The 19,157-nt window shown below is 38.8% G+C and overlaps 1 protein-coding gene across 1 annotated transcript; it reads left to right on the plus strand.

Annotated features, from left to right (window-relative positions):
* Window positions 1-6,628: 6,628 nt before the first annotated feature.
* On the plus strand, window positions 6,629-16,305 carry LOC132888866 (uncharacterized). The gene has a single exon (XM_060924961.1). It carries the CDS (start codon window positions 6,629-6,631, stop codon window positions 16,262-16,264), a length of 9,636 nt encoding a protein of 3,211 aa, XP_060780944.1. The 3' UTR covers window positions 16,265-16,305.
* Window positions 16,306-19,157: the final 2,852 nt, after the last annotated feature.

A 19,157-nucleotide genomic window follows, 5' to 3' on the forward strand; every position in this document is an offset into this window, starting at 1 on the left:
ACCTCTAAAGCATTTGGACTCCACCAATCCACAGTCAGACAAATTGTATACAAATGGAGGAAATTCAAGACCATTATTACTCTCCCCAGGAGTGGTCGACCAACAAAGATCACTCCAAGAGCAAGGCTTGTAATAGTCAGCTAGGTCACAAAGGACCCCAGGGTAACTTCTAAGCAACTGAAGGCCTCTCTCACATTGGCTAATGTTAATGTTCATGAGTCCACCATCAGGAGAACACTGAACAACAATGGTGTGCATGGCAGGGTTGCAAGGAGAAAGCCACTGCTCTCCAAAAAGAACATTGCTGCTCATCTGCAGTTTGCTAAAGATCATGTGGACAAGCCAGAAGGCTATTGGAAAAATGTTTTGTGGACAGATGAGACCAAAATAGAATTTTTTGGTTTCAATGAGAAGTGTTATGTCTGGAGAAAGGAAACCACTGCATTCCAGCATAAGAACCTTATCCCATCTGTGAAACATGGTGGTGGTAGTATCATGGTTTGGGCCTGTTTTGCTGCATCTGGGCCAGGATGGCTTGCCATCATTGATGGAACAATTAATTCTGAATTATACCAGCGAATTCTAAAGGAAAATGTCAGGACATCTGTCCATGAACTGAATCTCAAGAGAAGGTACCGTAGGTCATGCAGCAATACAATGACCCTAAGCACACAAGTCGTTCTACCAAAGAATGGTTAAAGAAGAATAAAGTTAATGTTTTGGAATGGCCAAGTCAAAGTCCTGACCTTAATCCAGTTGAAATGTTGTGGAAGGCCCTGAAGTGAGCAGTTCATGTGAGGAAACCCACCAACATCCCAGAGTTGAAGCTATTCTGTACGGACGAATGGGCTAAAATTCCTCCAAGCCGGTGTGCAGGACTGATCAACAGTTACTGGAAATGCTTAGTTGCAGTTATTGCTGCATAAGGGGGTCACACCAGATACTGAAAGCAAAGGTTCACATACTTTTGCCACTCACAGATATGTAATATTGGATCATTTTCCTCAATAAATAAATGACCAAGTATAATATTTTTGTCTCATTTGTTTAACTGGGTTCTCTTTATGTACCTTTAGGACTTGTGTGAAAATCTGATGATGTTTTAGGTCATATTTATGCAGAAATATAGAACATTCTAAAGGGTTCACAAACTTTCAAGCACCACTGTAGATCCCAACTGAGCAAGCCAAAGATGACAATGAAAACAAAAAACTAAATCATCAGCTCTTCTACAACTCCTGAGGAGACATGAGATCACAGAGATCCAACCTGGAAAGCCGAGACAAATGAGATATTGTGGTCAGGGTAGAACGGATGCAGAAGGAAGAAAAACAAGGAGCAGTAGAAGTTAGTGATATTTTTTTTCAGTCACTGCAATACAGTGCAGGAAGACATAATTCTGCTCTCCCAGGGGAAAGTCATTTAGCGCAAGCTTTATTTAAGAGAAGGCGGGGTTTGATTAACAAGTCATGCACTGACTGATATCCCTGATGTAATCAATATTTTGTTAGCAACACTGGCTTTATTTGAAAAAGCCAGCATTAATCTGTCTCAGCGGCTTTTGGCAGATGAGCTCTGCAAATACGTAAATGAAGTAAATATGGGATGACTTAAATACTTGGCATGAACTGTGATAATTATTAACATTTCATAAAGCTTCGAGAAGCAGTCCTCAGTCACTGCAGTGACTTTTTTGGGTGGGGGAAGTGGAGATTACTGGAATCTCAGTAGCGGTGCCTCTGCAATTGTGATTTTCTGTGGAAAAATGAGAGGGGAAAAACCCTGATATTGACTATTTGATCAATATCGAACTGCTTCCATGTTGGTAATTTCACTGAAGTGGCATCATAGCTATTAAATTCTCACAGAATGTAACTAGAATGCAATGAATCTCATTCAGCACATGGTGTCGGCAGAATTTAGCAGTGACCTGGACATACAGTACAGTAAACACTGCATCTGTCAAAGACTGCACAGTGCAGGAAGAGTAATAAATACCTACTGTAAGTGTTGTGCTGGATGCATATACAAACTCCCACAACATTTCTTATGATACAGTTGTTAAGTGATGATGAAAGGATAATTATGTTACAATTAAACTGGTTGCAATTGTGTCTTGACCTTACATGTGTATTTTAAATAAAGAATTACTGATATGGGAGGTAAAGCATATCCCAAACTCCTTAAGACCAGATGCAGACACATAAATTTTACATGACTGCAACAATTTTCTACCTACTCAATGATTTTTTAATACCTTAAATTCAATATATTGTATGTTAAAGCAAGTCAAAAATGGGAAAAAATAAAAATAAAACCAGAATGCAAGCATGAAAAAGGAAGAAAGAAATTTGCTCAAGGCAAGGCAAGGCAAGGCAAGGCAAGTTTATTTATATAGCACATTTCATACACAGTGGCAGTTCAATGTGCTTTACAGAAGTAAAAGCAAAACAGTAAACAATAGAAAATAAAATTATATAAAATAAATGGGGAAGAAAATTAATAAGAATTAAACAATAGTAGAAATAAAATAATAAAATGAGATAAAAGTTCAATTTAAAAAAAACAGCAGAATAAAATAGAATAAAAGTTAAGTAAAATTTAAAACATGGAGAGACTGTAAAAGTAAAGAGTTTAAAACATGTAGAGATGGCAATATTAATAATTTAGCAGAAAGCATCTGAGAACAGCTTGGTCTTTGGTCTAGATTTGAAGCTGCCAACAGCAGGAGCATTTTTGATGTCCTCTGGCAGTTGGTTCCATAGCTGTACTGCATAGTAGCTAAAAGCTGCTTCACCACACTTTGTTTTAACAACAGGTTTTAACAGTAAATTTTTCTGCTGCGATCTGGTAGATCTGATTGGGTTAGGCCGCTGCAACATATCAGAGAGATAATTGGGCCCTGTACCATTTAGAGATTTGTACACCAGCAGCAATGCTTTAAACTCAACTGCTTTATGTTATGAGATATTCTACAGCAGGGGTTCTCAGAAGCCATGGGCCACTAACATAAGTTCCATGGACAAATTCATTTCATGGACATTGTTTAAATGAATACATTAATATTTTGTCTATTTTATTTTAGATCCATAGAGCTTTCTAGTCCTGAACTTTCCACCAACAGAACACATTAGCTCAGTTAAATCTGCTTGTTTCTGAGTTATTAGGGTGTGTATTAAACTCATTGAATTAACTATACTACTAATAATAAACAGAATAATAAATATAATAACTTTAATAACCGTGACTTGTGATTTTCACTGCTGTAACTAGATTAAAAAATCATGGAACCCTTAGATCCCCAGTTTGAAAACCTTTATTCTCTGTTATATAATTTTACTGTATGGTGCTGTAGACTTATACGCTTTACTGAAAAACAGAACTTTTTTTTTCCTGTATCCTGCTGGACTCGTTGACCTTTCTGGTTCTTTCACCAAATCGCCTTTCAGGTATGACTAACTAATACACTGAAGATTTTAAAGTTATGTAAATCTTTCCTTTGTTGGAAAAGCCAATGCCAAGCCTTTTGAAAGCAATAGCATTGTGCAACTGTAATTGAAGCACCCCAAGTTGTGTGCAGGATTTTTTTTTCCTTTAAGGAGAGGGGATGTCAGGATGGCACTTACAGTGAAAAAACAAGGTAATAAAAATCCTCTGCAAAGGTCATAAAAGACTGTATATATGTAAATCCACCTCTCACCTCATTCATGTAAAAAGAAAAAAAAACCCTTTCATTCTGACAAGATGTTAACTCGGTGTAGCTTTTCCATTGAGTATAAAGAATGCTACGTTCTGTTTTTGTTCCTGCAAAACAGCCCTGAGGCGATCTAGAGGTAAGTGAGTGAGAGGAGACAGTGGGGGAGCTACTGCTTTTACAAGAACAGAGCAGTAAAGAGCAGGGAGGACGGCTTTGGTGAATGATGGCCAACCCTGCTGTTCTCACTGTCCATATGTGAGTGTCCATCACTGACAGGCAGCCAGCATTCGACTGCAGCCATGCCTCCTGGGAAAGTTTCCTCTACACCCATCTCCTATTATAGCAGTGACTGGACGTAAAGCAAGACTGGCTTGAAGTCAGGGCCATTTGGAAATGGATTGGTCAAGGAGAAATGGCTTGAAGACTCGCTTTCCCACTGCATCGTGACTCTTTTATTACTGGGAGGTAAATTACCAGAGTGAGAGAAAGATTAATAGGAATATCTCTGTTTTTTCCCCCCATGCAACTTACGCAAACTGTCCAAATCTGACAAAGCCAATAATTAGAGAAATTATTAAGGTTCAGTGAAACAATATTATTTTGCAGTGTAATGCAATTAACAGTTGCCCAATTGTGTTTACCTCTTCATATATAATTTGTTAACATGTCTAAAGCACTGTACTGTCCTCGGAAAAAAAAAAAAAAAGCCAGTGAAGCAACAGGCTATTTTTACCCCTGGGCAAATGTGCCCAAGCTGAGGCACCTGCTAACCACCACAACAACTCCAGCAAGAAGATATTTATTTTTGATTCAAATATTATCTCCATTTCAATGGGTTTGCAACTTTTAAAGGCCAAAATGCAGTAAAATTAGAAAAGGTTTGAGCATGACACTCACTAAGAAGCATGCTTATTTCATTACTTTGTCACTTGACACCAAATGGTCAGCCAAGGGACTCGTTCTCTGAAGTCACTGCTATTTCAGTGTATTTTCTACCACTGAGTCTTGGCTACAGCCATGCCTCTGTTGGAGCAGGGGTCTTAATCGTAAGTGGGCTTTGCTTCTCTTTTTTGTTTTCTTTCAGGAATGAACAATAAAAAAAAAGTGCTGCCACGATGTGAAGTGATAGAATTTAACAGAAAGCCATTCCTGCAAAATTATGGACTCTCAATATGATCTGGATTTTTGCTGATTGTGTTCTAGTTGAAGAGTTGGAAACAATTTGGCTACTATAACATGGAATACAAGGCCAAATGGTAAGCAGAGTGGTCGTTTTACATTTTATGTTGCTTTTTTTTATTTTGATATATTTTGATATAGATTAAAGAAACTAATTAGAAAATGCATTCACTATACAATTCCCATGAAGAATGTTTCTGATATGGTTTTGGTGGTTCATTAATTCTGCTATTATAAAGCACTATCCTCTTATTATTTACTTTAGATATAGCATTGATAAATAGGCACGTACTGTATCTACAATAAAGCATGGCTTCATGATATCATGTTTTATCAGGGAAACTGGATAGGCTCATAAATATATCTGACGTACAAGCAAGTACAGAGCTATCAGACATTTTTGGTGCTGGGAAAAAGCTCATAATAAAACAGGGTTTTGTTTTTGTGAGAAGACGACTTTTTTGATAAAGTGCTTGGTGGCATTTTCATTTCACTATCACAATATGCAATATTGTTAATATAATATTCATGATTAAAATCAGTTTGTCTTTTTTTTTCTTCTTTTGATCATTACTGTATGTGGTTTAACTGTGTGCATTTGTAACTGAAAATAACATGGAGGTGCTTGTTCCTGAGTGGCAGTCTGAGCCAAGTGATAAAAGAGGATTTTAGAGGAGTTATTCTGGGTCATACATGAAGACTGTGCAGCAGCTGCAAAATTACCGTAAAATTATAATGACATATTCGCCTACAATAGATATAGCTATTACTAGGTAAATTATCCTGTGAAATCTCCTACACAGCAAATTCCTCAGTGTTGAATTAACACTTTCAGAGTTCATTTGTGTCCAATTGGACCTATATAAACACAGTAGGGTGTTAAATCAACACTCTGGGTGTTAATTCAACACTGGGGATTTTGCTGTGTATGAATCATATATATAAATACATGCACATTAATCTAATTATGCAATCTTAATGAATAGTCGATGTAAAAAAAATTAGATTTAAAATGTTCATCTTTTTAAAAACAAAAGGATGAAGTAGGGTTTTTCTAATTTCACTGTGACAATGCTGTTTGATTTGCCTAATAACTAGGTTTCAGAACCTTCAAGAGATGACTAAACATATCCTTATATTGACCAAATGGTGTTATTATCCATCTAAAATGAATTCAACTGAAATGTAGAATGAAATTATTAATTACATTGTGGATTTTTCTTTAATTGAATTTTTAAATAGTTTCTTAACATTCCACAATACTTATAAATGTATGTATATCAGTTTGCATTGGCATATAGCATTTAATCCTTAATTTCAAATGGAAAGCATTCTGCTACTCTAAAAATAATTAATGTGATGTAAGTTACACTCTTTCTTACATAGCAACAGCATGTCTCTATTAACCCCATGTCATGAAGGTCATTATTGAGACTCGTAATGCAGCTTGACAACAATGTTTCGTGAGCCCTGTAACACATTTTTAGCATGCATAAAATGCCACACAAAAAAAGAGTGCGCTCTGAGTAATCAGTTAACATTTTCATGATCTTTTTCCTTAGAAATCAGTGGTCTGTTTGGTACTGTCCTGTGCCACACTTTTGACACGACTGTCCATTTCTGTTGCAGGAAAGAAGCACAACCTGTTCACCTTTTGCAAGGTGAACTCCTTAAAAGCAAGACTTCCTAAGTAGGCAATCTGAGAAACTGATACAAGCAACTGTGTCCCGCTCATGTGAGCAAGTATTTGAAATGAGCTCTCTGGAAAAGCGCCAAGCAAACCGGCGGGGAAGCACACGTGGCCCTCGCAAGTGCTCCGATGGTATCAGTGACACATCGAGTGTGGGAAGCTTCATGGATGATACAGACAGGGAGGTAAGCAGCCTCACTGATCGAGCCTTCAGGAGCTTGTGTATTGGAGAGGATGCCATTTACAATGACTTGGAGGTTTCCTCCCCTGCTGATCAGCACAAAGCCTGTTCTAAAGAAGCCCTGCAAAAGAAAGATTTAAGGACAACTTGCCAGAAGTCCTCCTCTCATGGTATTCCATATGAGGAGGCAGAGAGAAACTCTGAGATGGCCTCAACATTCCAGCATTCCTATGTGGACATAGCACAAGAGCATGTTCTCAGAGATGAGAGTTTGTCTTATATAAGCAATGGCTCTATGGAGGCGACGTGGCAACAGAAGAGAAGCACTTCCAGAGTTTCATCGCTCATTAAAACCTTCAGTTCAGGGGAGAGTTACAGTGACAGTTGGGCTCCTGACACTGTAAAGGACAAATACAGAGACTTTAATAATGAATCGTGGGACAAATCAGCTCTGCTAAGTATTCAGAGAGAACTGTCAGAGTTCTCTTCTGGTTACCATCCGAATTTTAAGTCAGGACCTTTACAGTCGTATGGAAATAATTTTCATGCAGTGGCCCGGATGAACACAACAACATCCTCAATAACAAAGTTCAAGACACTAAACAACACTAACTTTTTCTTCCACAGTGAATTCAGTCCTTTCCAGTTGTGGAAGGATTATAACAAGTTTCCTTTTGGAAGGGGGGAATCATCAGGGTTTGTGTCAGCCACTGAATTTCCTAGGTGGTATGATTCTCCTCTTTACAAAGAACTCACAGCCACACATCGGACTTCAAGCTCTCCAGCAGAAGGAAGGCAGCTTACCCGCAGAAAAATTGAGGACGTTGCTGCCTCTCAGCGCTCGAGGTCTACGGTAATCCAAAAAGCCTCAGCCATCGAGAAAAGATGTGAATCTGAATTGGCATCTAATAACCCCCCATGGAAAAATAACAACTTTGTGAGAAACAAACTGCCAAGCAACAGGCCCAACACAGTCTCCCCAACTAATGAGAAAGTGCACAGGCCGGATTCTAGCTTGCTTTATCATAGTAGACATGCGTATGAAATTCAACATAAAGTAGGGAAAGCGGGCAGCAGTGAGATGTCCAGTAGAACAACTCCATTCAACATTACTCAGCTTCTGACACCTGTAATTCCTGGAAGACAGGAAACAGAAACATCAGAAATTCTCCAATTTGCACACACTCCTTTGGTTTCTGAGTATGACAGTGACCTGAAACCACAGTCTGATGCCAAAAAACTGTGTGATAGCTACAAATCCAAAGCATCAAGTCTATTGTTCAATCTTAAAGACAACAGAAAACGAGTCAAGAGCACATACAGTCCTACAAAATTTAAAGGTTCAGAGATATCAGATAGGAATAAGCAACCATCAAAACTAGAAGGCCGTGAATCCAGACTTTCAGAAACGTCAGGATCAAAAGCGACCAATCAGGAGCATTCTACAGTTTCTGGCACTTGGGAACTTTGTAACCTGGTTCAACCAAATTACGAGCTTTCCTTATTTCAAACTACAGAGCAAAAACAGTATGCTGATAAAACACATAACAATTTGACCTCAGTGCCTCAGTATAGTGCTACAAACTGTAATAACCCTTATAAGAACAACCATCTTGATCAGCTTACTAAGAGAGAGAGTGAGCATTATGAGTTATCAACAAATTCAGGACTTGGTAATAGTGGTGGGAGCCCAGTGGGTCACATTAATGGCAGTACTAGGACATTTGGCCCAACAAGACCAGAAACAGAAAACATCTTTTCCAAAGCTGAACTACCAGCACATCTGTCAGCTGAAATGTCAGCAAAACACACTTTCTGTAGGAGAGAAGATGGAGGTCAACAGAACTTTGTGAAAAGGCCAAGTTCTGGATATATCAATAATCAGGTGACTGAAGAAAACCTTTCTTGGAAACGAACAGGACCTGTAAATATGGTGATCAAGGAAATGGTTAACAATAATGGGATAAAAGACACATTGCCGTATAAGGGAGAAATAGCTGCACTGATAGAAATGGACAAACAGAGAAAAGCCACTGCTAAGCAATATTTACCTTCAGGCAATGAGATCTACACTACAGGAAAGGAGACATGGGTAAATAAAATGAATGAGAATGTCAATGGGAATTGGCTTCCAAAAGACAAACAGTTTGTGGACACAAAAAACTCTTTCCAGACATATGCAGATAAACATTTCTCAAACACGCAGGTAAAGGATGATCCTACAAATACACCTGCAACATCACAAAATGTGTATGAAGTTCAACATAACAATCTGCAAAAAATGTCATTTCTTCCTAAAGACGCAAACTTTACCAGGGGATCAGAACTTACAAGTGCAAAACATGAAAAAGCTGAAGTTTGTCCCCCGAGAAACATGAGACGTGCTACAAGTGATATAGTGACTGAAAAAGGATATAGTCAGAGACCACAATCAGTAGAGGAGAAATATCAATATAATGAAGGATCAGTTGCTTATCAGCCATACAAATATGAGTCAAACAAACAATGGCATATTGCAACAACTGAAAACAGACACGCTAAGGATCGAGAGTGTATATCAAGACAACTGCAGCAAACTGAAATGAAAGCAGAACAACCAGGTGAATCAAGTTATGTACACTCACAATCAAAGATGTCTTGTATTCATCAGCAAAGCACAGCATATTCAGCAAGAACAAGCCAAAGAAATTCGATAACAGAGGACAGAGCCAAAACTGAGGAACACAAGCCAACCTATTCGATTGCCCCCAGTCAGCTATATCACAAACAGGGCAACATGAATACAGACCTTAACATACCAAATACACAAAGAACATTGCAAAATAATGACAGTTCACAAACAAGAGGGGACAAATTTAACATTAATGACATTCTCTCTGTTAGAGACAACGAACAAGCAAAAAGAGTCAGAGAAAATAAACACAGTTTTAATGGTCGAGTTGGGAACTCAACAAAATTCGAAAATCTAACTTCTCCAGTTATATCTGACATGGCCGAGGACATAGCCGCTAAAACTGAACCATCTAAAGTTCAGTCACAGGCACAGCAAGATGGAAATTCTCACTGCAAACATGAAAATACAAATGTATCACATGGCTATGTCAGAAAGGAGTCCCATATCCCAAATGACATGAGAGAGAGGTCAGGAAAAGACATATTTATAAGTAACGAGAATGATAAGATCGCACCCAGAGCACTTTCATACAAAGAAAAAGGACAAACCAAACAAGAGATACTCACCTCAAAATTAAAAGCACATGCTCAGAAGGAGATCTCAGCGATTAAAGAAAAAGGCCTTGCTAAACATGTTATTCCATCAAGAAACCCAATAAAGCAAAATATAGCTATAAAGAATGAAACAGGACAAATAAACCAGGAAGTTCTGTCACCAAAGAAAGAAATTACAGCAGAAAAACTGAATCATCTTTTTCAGGACATTACTTATTCAAGTGTTCCCTTATACAAAGAACAAAGAAATCAAGGTAAGGCTGAACCAAAATATCACAAAATTACAGCAGAAAAAGTGGAATTACTTCCAAGAGATATGGGCTCTGAGAAAGACAAAGCTGCTCCTGAGAAAGAAAGGGCAACGTTTCAAATGATAAAACTTCAAGAGGAAAAGATTACAGTGGCAGACAAGAAAAATTGCGAAGTCCAGAAATTTGTTCAAAATTATGTTTACCAGCCATCCATCCAATCTAAAGAAAATCAACTTAGCAAACACAATGAGAAAGAACGATCGACAAATGATAGTGCTGTTGCGAATGGAACAATTCCAGCCAAATGTTTCTCAAGTTCTCCAACTCTCAAGGTTCTCAGTGATGAGGAATCTGTTGTCAAGAAGGAAGACAAGACCTCATCTAACCTGTCCACACCATACACTTCAAATAACATGGAGTATTCAACATTTAAAGCAAATGGCAATGATAGTCTTGACATCTTGGTCAAAGCAGCAACTAACCATCTTACACTGTACAACATTTCAGGAGATGCTATAACCCTTGAACGGCCTGTTAATAAAGCAAAAGAACAGCTGTCAAAAGTCAACACAGATAAATCTACTGTTGGTAGTAATACAGCTTCTCTGAAATGCTATGATTTGCAAGAAACAACCACAAGTAAAGACAATACTAGAAAAGAAAACCCCGTAACGCTACCAACTGCAGGACAGCTTGAAATTAACACTAGACAAGACAAAACTCCATCGGATTGGACAAAAGATGAAGTACCTTCTGGTGAGATGGAATTTACAGAGACTGAAACTGCTTTCCTGAATAAACGAATGGCAAATATTGAACAAGAACGGGAACATCTTCAAAGTGGAGTTGGTGGAATCAGTGAAAATCAGACAGTGCTTCCTGAAAGTACTTCAGAGTCCAGTACTCAGGTGTACTGTATGCCAAATACAGAACCCCTAGAAAAGGAAACATGGCTAGAAAAACAAGACATTCAGGCAGATGTCATCCAAACGTCTGTAACAAACGAAAATTCTTTTCTTCAGCAACTTCACAACACCGACACGCTGAATTCATCACAAAGCATAAGCTTAAATAAGGCAGTAAGTGTGAAAGTTGATTCTTCAGAGGAGAACAAATATTCTCTACAGCAAGAACCAAAAATAAAGACAATGCACTGTGAAAGCAGTGAAGTCCAAGAAACAGTGCCTCAATTAAAGTTCAAAATCAGACATGAAAACCAAAATGAGCAAATGATAAGGGATAAAGAAGTAACTGAAAACACCAATCAGCAACTACAAAGAGACAGTGAAAGAACCCCAGACACTGAACATCACAACCAAAAGGCAAAAGATTTCCATGAACATATAGAAACTACACCTATGGAAAAGAAACAGTCCAATCATGACATAAGAACATATAGTAATAATGACTCAAAGTCCCCGGGCACTGCACATGAGAAGTCAGAAGAGAAGGATTTCATGCCAATCATTACAATAAACAGTAAAGATCCACAGCTCAGTACCCGCCCTCCTCAAGACAAAAGTGCTGACAGTACAAATCCAGTGTCTGAAAGCCACGTCATTCACATTGCTAGCAAGGAAGACAAATCACCAGCAGATGAGCCTATAATATACAGTATATGCATTTCAAGCACATCAGAAGCTGTTTCGGAGGATGAACCTATAATCTATAGCATTTCTGTGTCAAGCTCGTCTGATGCTTCCATGACAACCGGTCCAGAAAACCAAGAAAAATTTCAAAAACAGCATTCAATAGAGCAAGTAGAGAAAGATGACAAAGAAACATTTGGCAATAAAAATAAAGAAAGTGTCTTGCTTGAAAGTAAAGAGGATAGTAAAGAGGGAAAATTGCTTTTATACAATAATATGGCAGAACAAGAAACTGTGGTAAGAAAATATGATACTCCTGCAAGCAAAGATAAATCTGATTATTATAGATCAACAGAGCTGGACAATATTAGTTCGTCTTATGAAAGTCTCTTGGCCAAATATGGGCTTCCTAATGGAGATACAATTCATCTGGAGTCAGACCAAAAAGAGCAGGATAAAAAGCAAGCAGAAGAAAAGGAAGAATCTACCCATAAGTCTTTAGAAAAAATACAGAACAATACAACGTATAATGACCAGGCGCCCGTTGAGGAAAGATTGACATTGGCCGATTTCACTAAAAAGCATTCTCAGGAATCCAGCAAACTAAAGTCTCCAAAAGCATCCCCTGAACTTTTGAGGAATACTGAGGAAAACCATGGACAGTGTGTTACTCAGTCAGAACAAGAGCATCAGACGGCTAATGGAGGTGGCACACAAAGAGCTGATGGAGTTGTGCACGTTGATAGAAACACTAAACAGGATGTTTCAGCAAAACAAGAAATCATGATGTCAATGGATGTACCAGTTTGTGAAGACATTGTGGATATGCAGTCGGCAAAGCAAATCATGGCAAATGGAAATGTTCAACAGAATGAAAACAAGCAAGTCGGACAGAAAGTACAAACAGTGGAGAGAGGACTGAAAGAAAATGATGATGATGATGATGATGATGTAGTTAACAAAAACACTGAGATGGTACAAGTGAAGTGTGAGAATGATGTGAAACTTACAGCTGGATTTAGTTCTGATAACATCAGCAATAAGTCAATCAATAATTCATGTGATGATTCACCACAACCTAGTTCTAAAATCTCTACAAATGACTGTCAGCTCAGGATTAAAACTCAAGAAGCAGAAGTAGCTTTGGGTCAGTACAGTCAGAATGCAGATAATCAATCAGGTAATACAAAAAGCCCTGTGTTGCAATACAGGACACAAAAAGAATGTGACAGCGATGCCCCCAAACACGAGCAAGTAAGCAAAGAGTGTTTTCAAACTGGAGATAACAAGGCTGTACAAAACAACGGAAAAGAGTTGGTCTGCAAAAGTGAATTTCCAGAACTTGAGCAAGTCAAATTCATGATAAGCAATAACACAAAGGTCAGTAGGGTGATTGTTTCACAGAAAGAAATTTCAGCCTTTACTAATGAACAGACCAAAGAGAATAGCTGTATTAATCAGAGTCAACTCAAATATGCTTTTCCTGCTGGAAAGACAGATCAGAGTGTATGTACATTGCCAGATATTCCACTGGAACATAAAGAAGTGCATAAACATGACATAGAAAACAAAACAGAGACAGATACTGTAAGTACCAGAGCTGCTGTGCCACTTAATGATGTAAGTGAAAATGCTCAAAACACAACACCTGCAAAAGTCACAGGAACAAAAGCATCATCTGCTCCAAGCATGACAGAGGATAACTTAGAAAGATTTGAAAATGAGAAATGGAAAAGGGAACCAGCACAAAAAGAGAGACAAATCATAAAAGATGAAATCACACTATTTAATAAAGATCCCAGGACGGCATCATCTGTAATTAAAGGTGACAAAGATACAGAATGTGAATCCAGTAAGAGTGATAAACTAAAAGAGGCAAAATCTCAGCCACAAGACAAAAAAGATGATGACATTGAGAAACTCATAATTGACAATTCTAGAAAAAACACTGGACGAAAAGAAATCAAGACTGGCATCGGGACATTTAAAGAAAGTAGCGATATCATTAGATGGGACACAGAAACCAGCGGAAAGGTTTTAGGAGACAAACATGATCAACTTAGTAATGTGTACCATCCACAAACAGATGCTCTTCCAGAAGAAATGGGAAATACATATGATGGAAGAAACATGTTTGAGTCTAAACAAAACAGTCAATATCATGATAAAGTCCTTACGAAAAAAGAGGGAACTGTCACTAAGACTGAGGTTACACAGAGGGAGAAGAAAATGACTAGGCCAGAAATATCAGCTTTAGCTGATTATGCTCGGTTGAGGGTTATCTCTGCTGAAGACGACACCATTACTGAAAAGGATTTACTTCAAAAAATGAACACGAATCAGAAATATAACTTATCAGCTGTGGAGCCACAGAAAGTAAATTTCTCCATGTTGGTGGATGGTAGAGAGCAAAGCAAACAGCTGTCTGTAAATAAGAAGTCTGAGAATTTGAGTGCAACAACAACAACAACACCTTTACAAGTCCAGGAACAAAGAACATACAAAATAACAGAAGAAATATTTGCAGGACATAATCAGTGCTCACCCAGGCATGAGATCATTGCTTCTCCAAAACTTGGATCACTGGCTAAAAGCTCAGATGATAGAGTATTTGCTGTAAACGATACAGAAAGCACTAAAGAAAAGACATTAACCAATCACATGCAATCAAACATGAAAAAATATTTGCCCGGACAAGACTATGATTATTCAAGAAGCCATGAAGTGTATAAACCCCGAAATTCACAAGCTACTCATCCTTCACAGTCACAAATTGAGAGTCAAAATGACCCCAAGCTAAAACAGCCAGTTAATGCAAACATAGTGGAAAGGAAGGTTTATCCTCAAGTAAAAAATGCACAATCTGCACCACAAGTGTCAATCGAAACCGAGCTTAATAATGCAAATATACATGCAGATAATCAAATACAGGAGGAAGCCAAAGATGAAGAAACAACAGAGGAGCTCCAATACTACATTGTCAATGCTATGGAAGATGAGACAAAGCCTAAAAACAACCAGGAACCACCTTCATTAAGCCATAAAATTACTTCAAAGAAAGACTTAACAGAAATTCATGCAACAGCGCCACAGTCCAACACTTCTTCTCCAGCCATGGGGAAGGCCATCATGTTCAAAGTGAAAGATAACACAGGCAAAACTTCCTCAGTGACTAAAACTGTTAGACCGTGCTTTCATAGATCATTCTCTGAGGAATTCAGAATTGGCTCCCCAGTTGACAGCTGTTGTGGTTCAGAAAAAGATAAAGTTGATTTTGATCATGAGAATCATCCAAAAGAGTCTGCTAACTCTCCAGTTTTGCATGAGCAATCAGTAACTTCACATCGACTCTCTCGAGCAAAAGAAATCCAGGCTCGAAACAAAATGTTGTCCCCAGGGTTCATGGCACCAAAAGAACCGAGGAACTACAACAGAAGAAGCCATATAAGTGAAGAGCATGAATCCCGATCACTCATCAGCACAGTGCCTGAGGGTGTGGAGAGTCGAGCTGTAAGCTCAGTAGTAGTGACAGACAGTAGAGGTTTTGACAATGAACATATTAGACATACCTACGCAAGGCCAGAGTCTTCCTGTTATGAAAGACCAGAATCAGTCTGCTATGAAAGACCTGAATCTGCCTGTAGTGACATGAGAGCAACAGGCAAGCCGCCTGCTGTTCTTCCGAAAACAGAGAAAGCCCTTCGTCGTGCTAAAAGGCTCACTAGCAGGAGAATCAGAAAGGTAGAGGAAAAGATGACATCTGATACTCCAGTACAACCTGAGAACAAGTCCATCCGAACTGTCTCCAGTTTGCCTGCTTCACCTATTGTGAAAACATCAGCACCTCAATCAGTACAGGCCTCACCTCCTCCGATATCACACTATCAGGTTGAACCAAATTATGCACCTCCTGCACCTAGCATTGTGGCTCATTCTTTCCCAATGACCCAAAGAAAGCTTTTGCAAGATCCAAACTCAGGGCAAATCTTCATGGTAGACATGCCAGTACAGGTCAAGACGAAGACATTTTTTGACCCTGAGACAGGAAAATATCTCCAGCTCAACGTGCGTCAGAGGACCCAGAGCACCCTGTCACAGCCAGCATCTGTGGAGGTGTTAGGTCACCCGTATGTGGTGTACCCTGGTTTTCTGCCCATGTCCGTTTCGGTCTCATCCTTACCGTCTGTAAGGTCATCATCTCAGATGTCAGCACCAGCCACTATCCCAGACGAACGAAACCAGCTAAAAGCAAGTCATGAACCAAGTGAACAGGAGATTTTTGGACCAGAACGTCCAAGAAATGTCCAACAGCACAACAGACCTCTGTATAGGACACGTGAACAAACTGGCAGGGAAATTTTGCAGAGTGGAAATGTCCGAATGACTCCAAGACAAACGCATATCATAACAATGACTGAATTAGAAGACTTTGCAATGGATAACAGATAACTGATGTACACATGAATAAATGTATATCCTACTTTGTGAATAGGAACTTATTTAAAGATTCATTAAATACAAAAATACGCTATTTGAAAATGATTTTAAGGTTTGTTTTTAAGCTGCATTATTTCTTTGCAGTTGTGCGATAAGAAAAGCAGCGCTATTTATTTGATAAAGGAGATATGCATTCCATTATAGAAGTAATTTATATAGTCACATGTAAATATCTCACAAATCTCCCCAGTCTTAAAGAAGTCACGTTCATTCAAAAGATAAAATGTATAATAAGACACTGATATTTCAGTAGTAAGTGCTTACCAGGTAGCCTCAGTTGTTTCACCTGGACACTTTGCACCACAGAAACAAAGAAGGCCTCTCTTTTGGAGAAAATAGGATGATAACCTGATGCTATAATATAATAATAACTATATATAAATAAATTCCTTAATGTTCTTTTAACACTTTCTCACAAGTGAAAAGTTTGCATTGCAAAATTCACACAACCTTGGATGGAAACCACTGTGAATGTTTAACCTTAGAATTAAGAGTTTGTGGTTGCAGCATTTTCTGACTTTATTTGCGTGAAATGCAATGAACACTCCCTCATGGATTTGAATTTCTATGAATGTGATTGGCTTAAGGCTTTAAAATGTGACTGTTTCTTTTATACGCTTACCTTTTACTGTATTTCAGCATATATCTGCTTTGTAAACATCCTGTTAACTGAAGCTGTTTAACATCTCAGCATATAAATTGCAGAAAAATAAGATTTGCTCAGTTATTATGGTTCCATCAGACGTTATGGTTACACTATTTTCTACACAATCATGGTCCACATTTTTGATTAAAATGTCAATCCATTATTTATTTCAGATTTCTTAGAAATAAATTGTCTTTGAAGTTGAATGACTCTTTATATAGTGTTTTAGAGTTCATTCACTGATAAGTACTTATGGATGATATATCTCAAAATGGGGTGGCACAGTGGTGTTGTGGTTAGCACTGTCGCCTCACAGCAAGAAGGTCCTGGGTTCGAGCCCAGTGGCCGACGAGGGCCTTTCTGTGCGGAGTTTGCATGTTCTCCCCGTGTCTGCATGGGTTTCCTCCAGGTGCTCCGGGTTCCCCCACAGTCCAAAGACATGCAGGTTAGGTTAACTGGTGGCGCTAAAACTGACCGTAGGTGTGAATGTGGGTGTGAATGCTTGTTTGTCTGTGTCAGCCCTGCGATGACCTGGCGACTTGTCCAGGGCGTACCCCGCCTCTCGCCCATAGTCAGCTGGGATAGGTTCCAGCTTGCCCGCGACCCTGTAGGACAAGATAAGCAGCTACAGATAATGGATGGATGGATATCTCAAAATGGTCATAACTGTGTTATTATCACTAAAAATACAGTGGTGCTTGAAAGTTTGTGAACCCTTTAGAATTTTCTATATTTCTGCATAAATATGACCTAAAACATAATCAGATTTTCACACAAGTCCTAAAAGTAGATAAAGAGAACCCAGATAAACAAACGAGACAAAAATATTATACTTGGTCATTTATTTCTTGAGGAAAATGATCCAATATTACATATCTGTGAGTGGTAAAAGTATGTGAACCTTTGCTTTCAGTATCTGGTGTGACCCCCTTGTGCAGCAATAACTGCAACTAAACGTTTCTGGTAACTGTTGATCAGTCCTGCACACTGGCTTGGAGGAATTTTAGCCCATTCCTCCGTACAGAACAGCTTCAACTCTGGGATGTTGGTGGGTTTCCTCACATGAACTGCTCACTTCAGGTCCTTCCACAACATTTCCATTGGATTAAGGTCAGGACTTTGACTTGGCCATTCCAAAACATTAATTTTATTCTTCTTTAACCATTCTTTGGTAGAACGACTTGTGTGCTTAGGGTCGTTGTCTTGCTGCATGACCCACCTTCTCTTGAGATTCAGTTCATATGTTAGGGTTTTGCTGGGATTCGAACCTGGTTCGTTGGTGTGATGATCCAGCAAACCCCCACTAGGCCACCAGGGGAATGACTCAAATGCAGAGGCGTGAGGCGGAAGTAGAAAAAGTAACAAAAGGTTTATTTATACTATGTACACTATATACAATCCAGGGCAAAACAAAAAAACAAAAACAAAGAGTATAATTCAAAAAGAAAAAGGCAAAAATGCAAAAGCTCAGAAGATCCACAAAACACAGTACAAAGGAAACTGGAGATAAACATAACAGCACAAAGACTCCGTGACAAGAGGACTGAACTCAGGGGTATAAATACACAAACTAATTAAGGACACAGGTGAAGATAATTAGGACTAACAGGCAATTAACAAAAACACAAAACACAGGAACAGTGGCGGCCTCTAGAGGCCAAAATAAACAAGACACGAAAAGGAAATAACAGCGGCCTCTAGAGGCCAAAACAGTCCAAGTCCTAACATCATAGACAGATGTCCTGACATTTTCCTTTAGAATTCACTGGTATAATTCAGAATTCATTGTTCCATCAATGATGGTAAGCCGTCCTGGCCCAGATGCAGCAAAACAGGCCCAAACCATGATACTACCACCACCATGTTTCACAGATGGGATAAGGTTCTTATGCTGGAATGCAGTGTTTTCCTTTCTCCAAACATAATGCTTCTCATTTAAACCAAAAAGTTCTATTTTGGTCTCATCCGTCCACAAAACATTTTTCCAATAGCCTTCTGGCTTGTCCATGTGATCTTTAGCAAACTGCAGACGAGCAGCAATGTTCTTTTTAGAGAGCAGTGGCTTTCTCCTTGCAACCCTGCCATGCACACCATTGTTGTTCAGTGTTCTCCTGATGGTGGACTAATGAACATTAACATTGGCTAATGTGAGAGAGGCCTTCAGTTGCTTAAAAGTTACCCTGGGGTCCTTTGTGACCT

The sequence above is a fragment of the Neoarius graeffei genome, chromosome 7, assembly GCF_027579695.1.
Source record: "Neoarius graeffei isolate fNeoGra1 chromosome 7, fNeoGra1.pri, whole genome shotgun sequence".
Lineage (NCBI taxonomy): Eukaryota > Metazoa > Chordata > Actinopteri > Siluriformes > Ariidae > Neoarius > Neoarius graeffei.

Excerpts from the sequence above, each read along its gene's own strand:
- LOC132888866 (XM_060924961.1), top strand. The coding sequence starts at position 6,629 with ATGAGCTCTCTGGAAAAGCGCCAAGCAAACCGGCGGGGAAGCACACGT.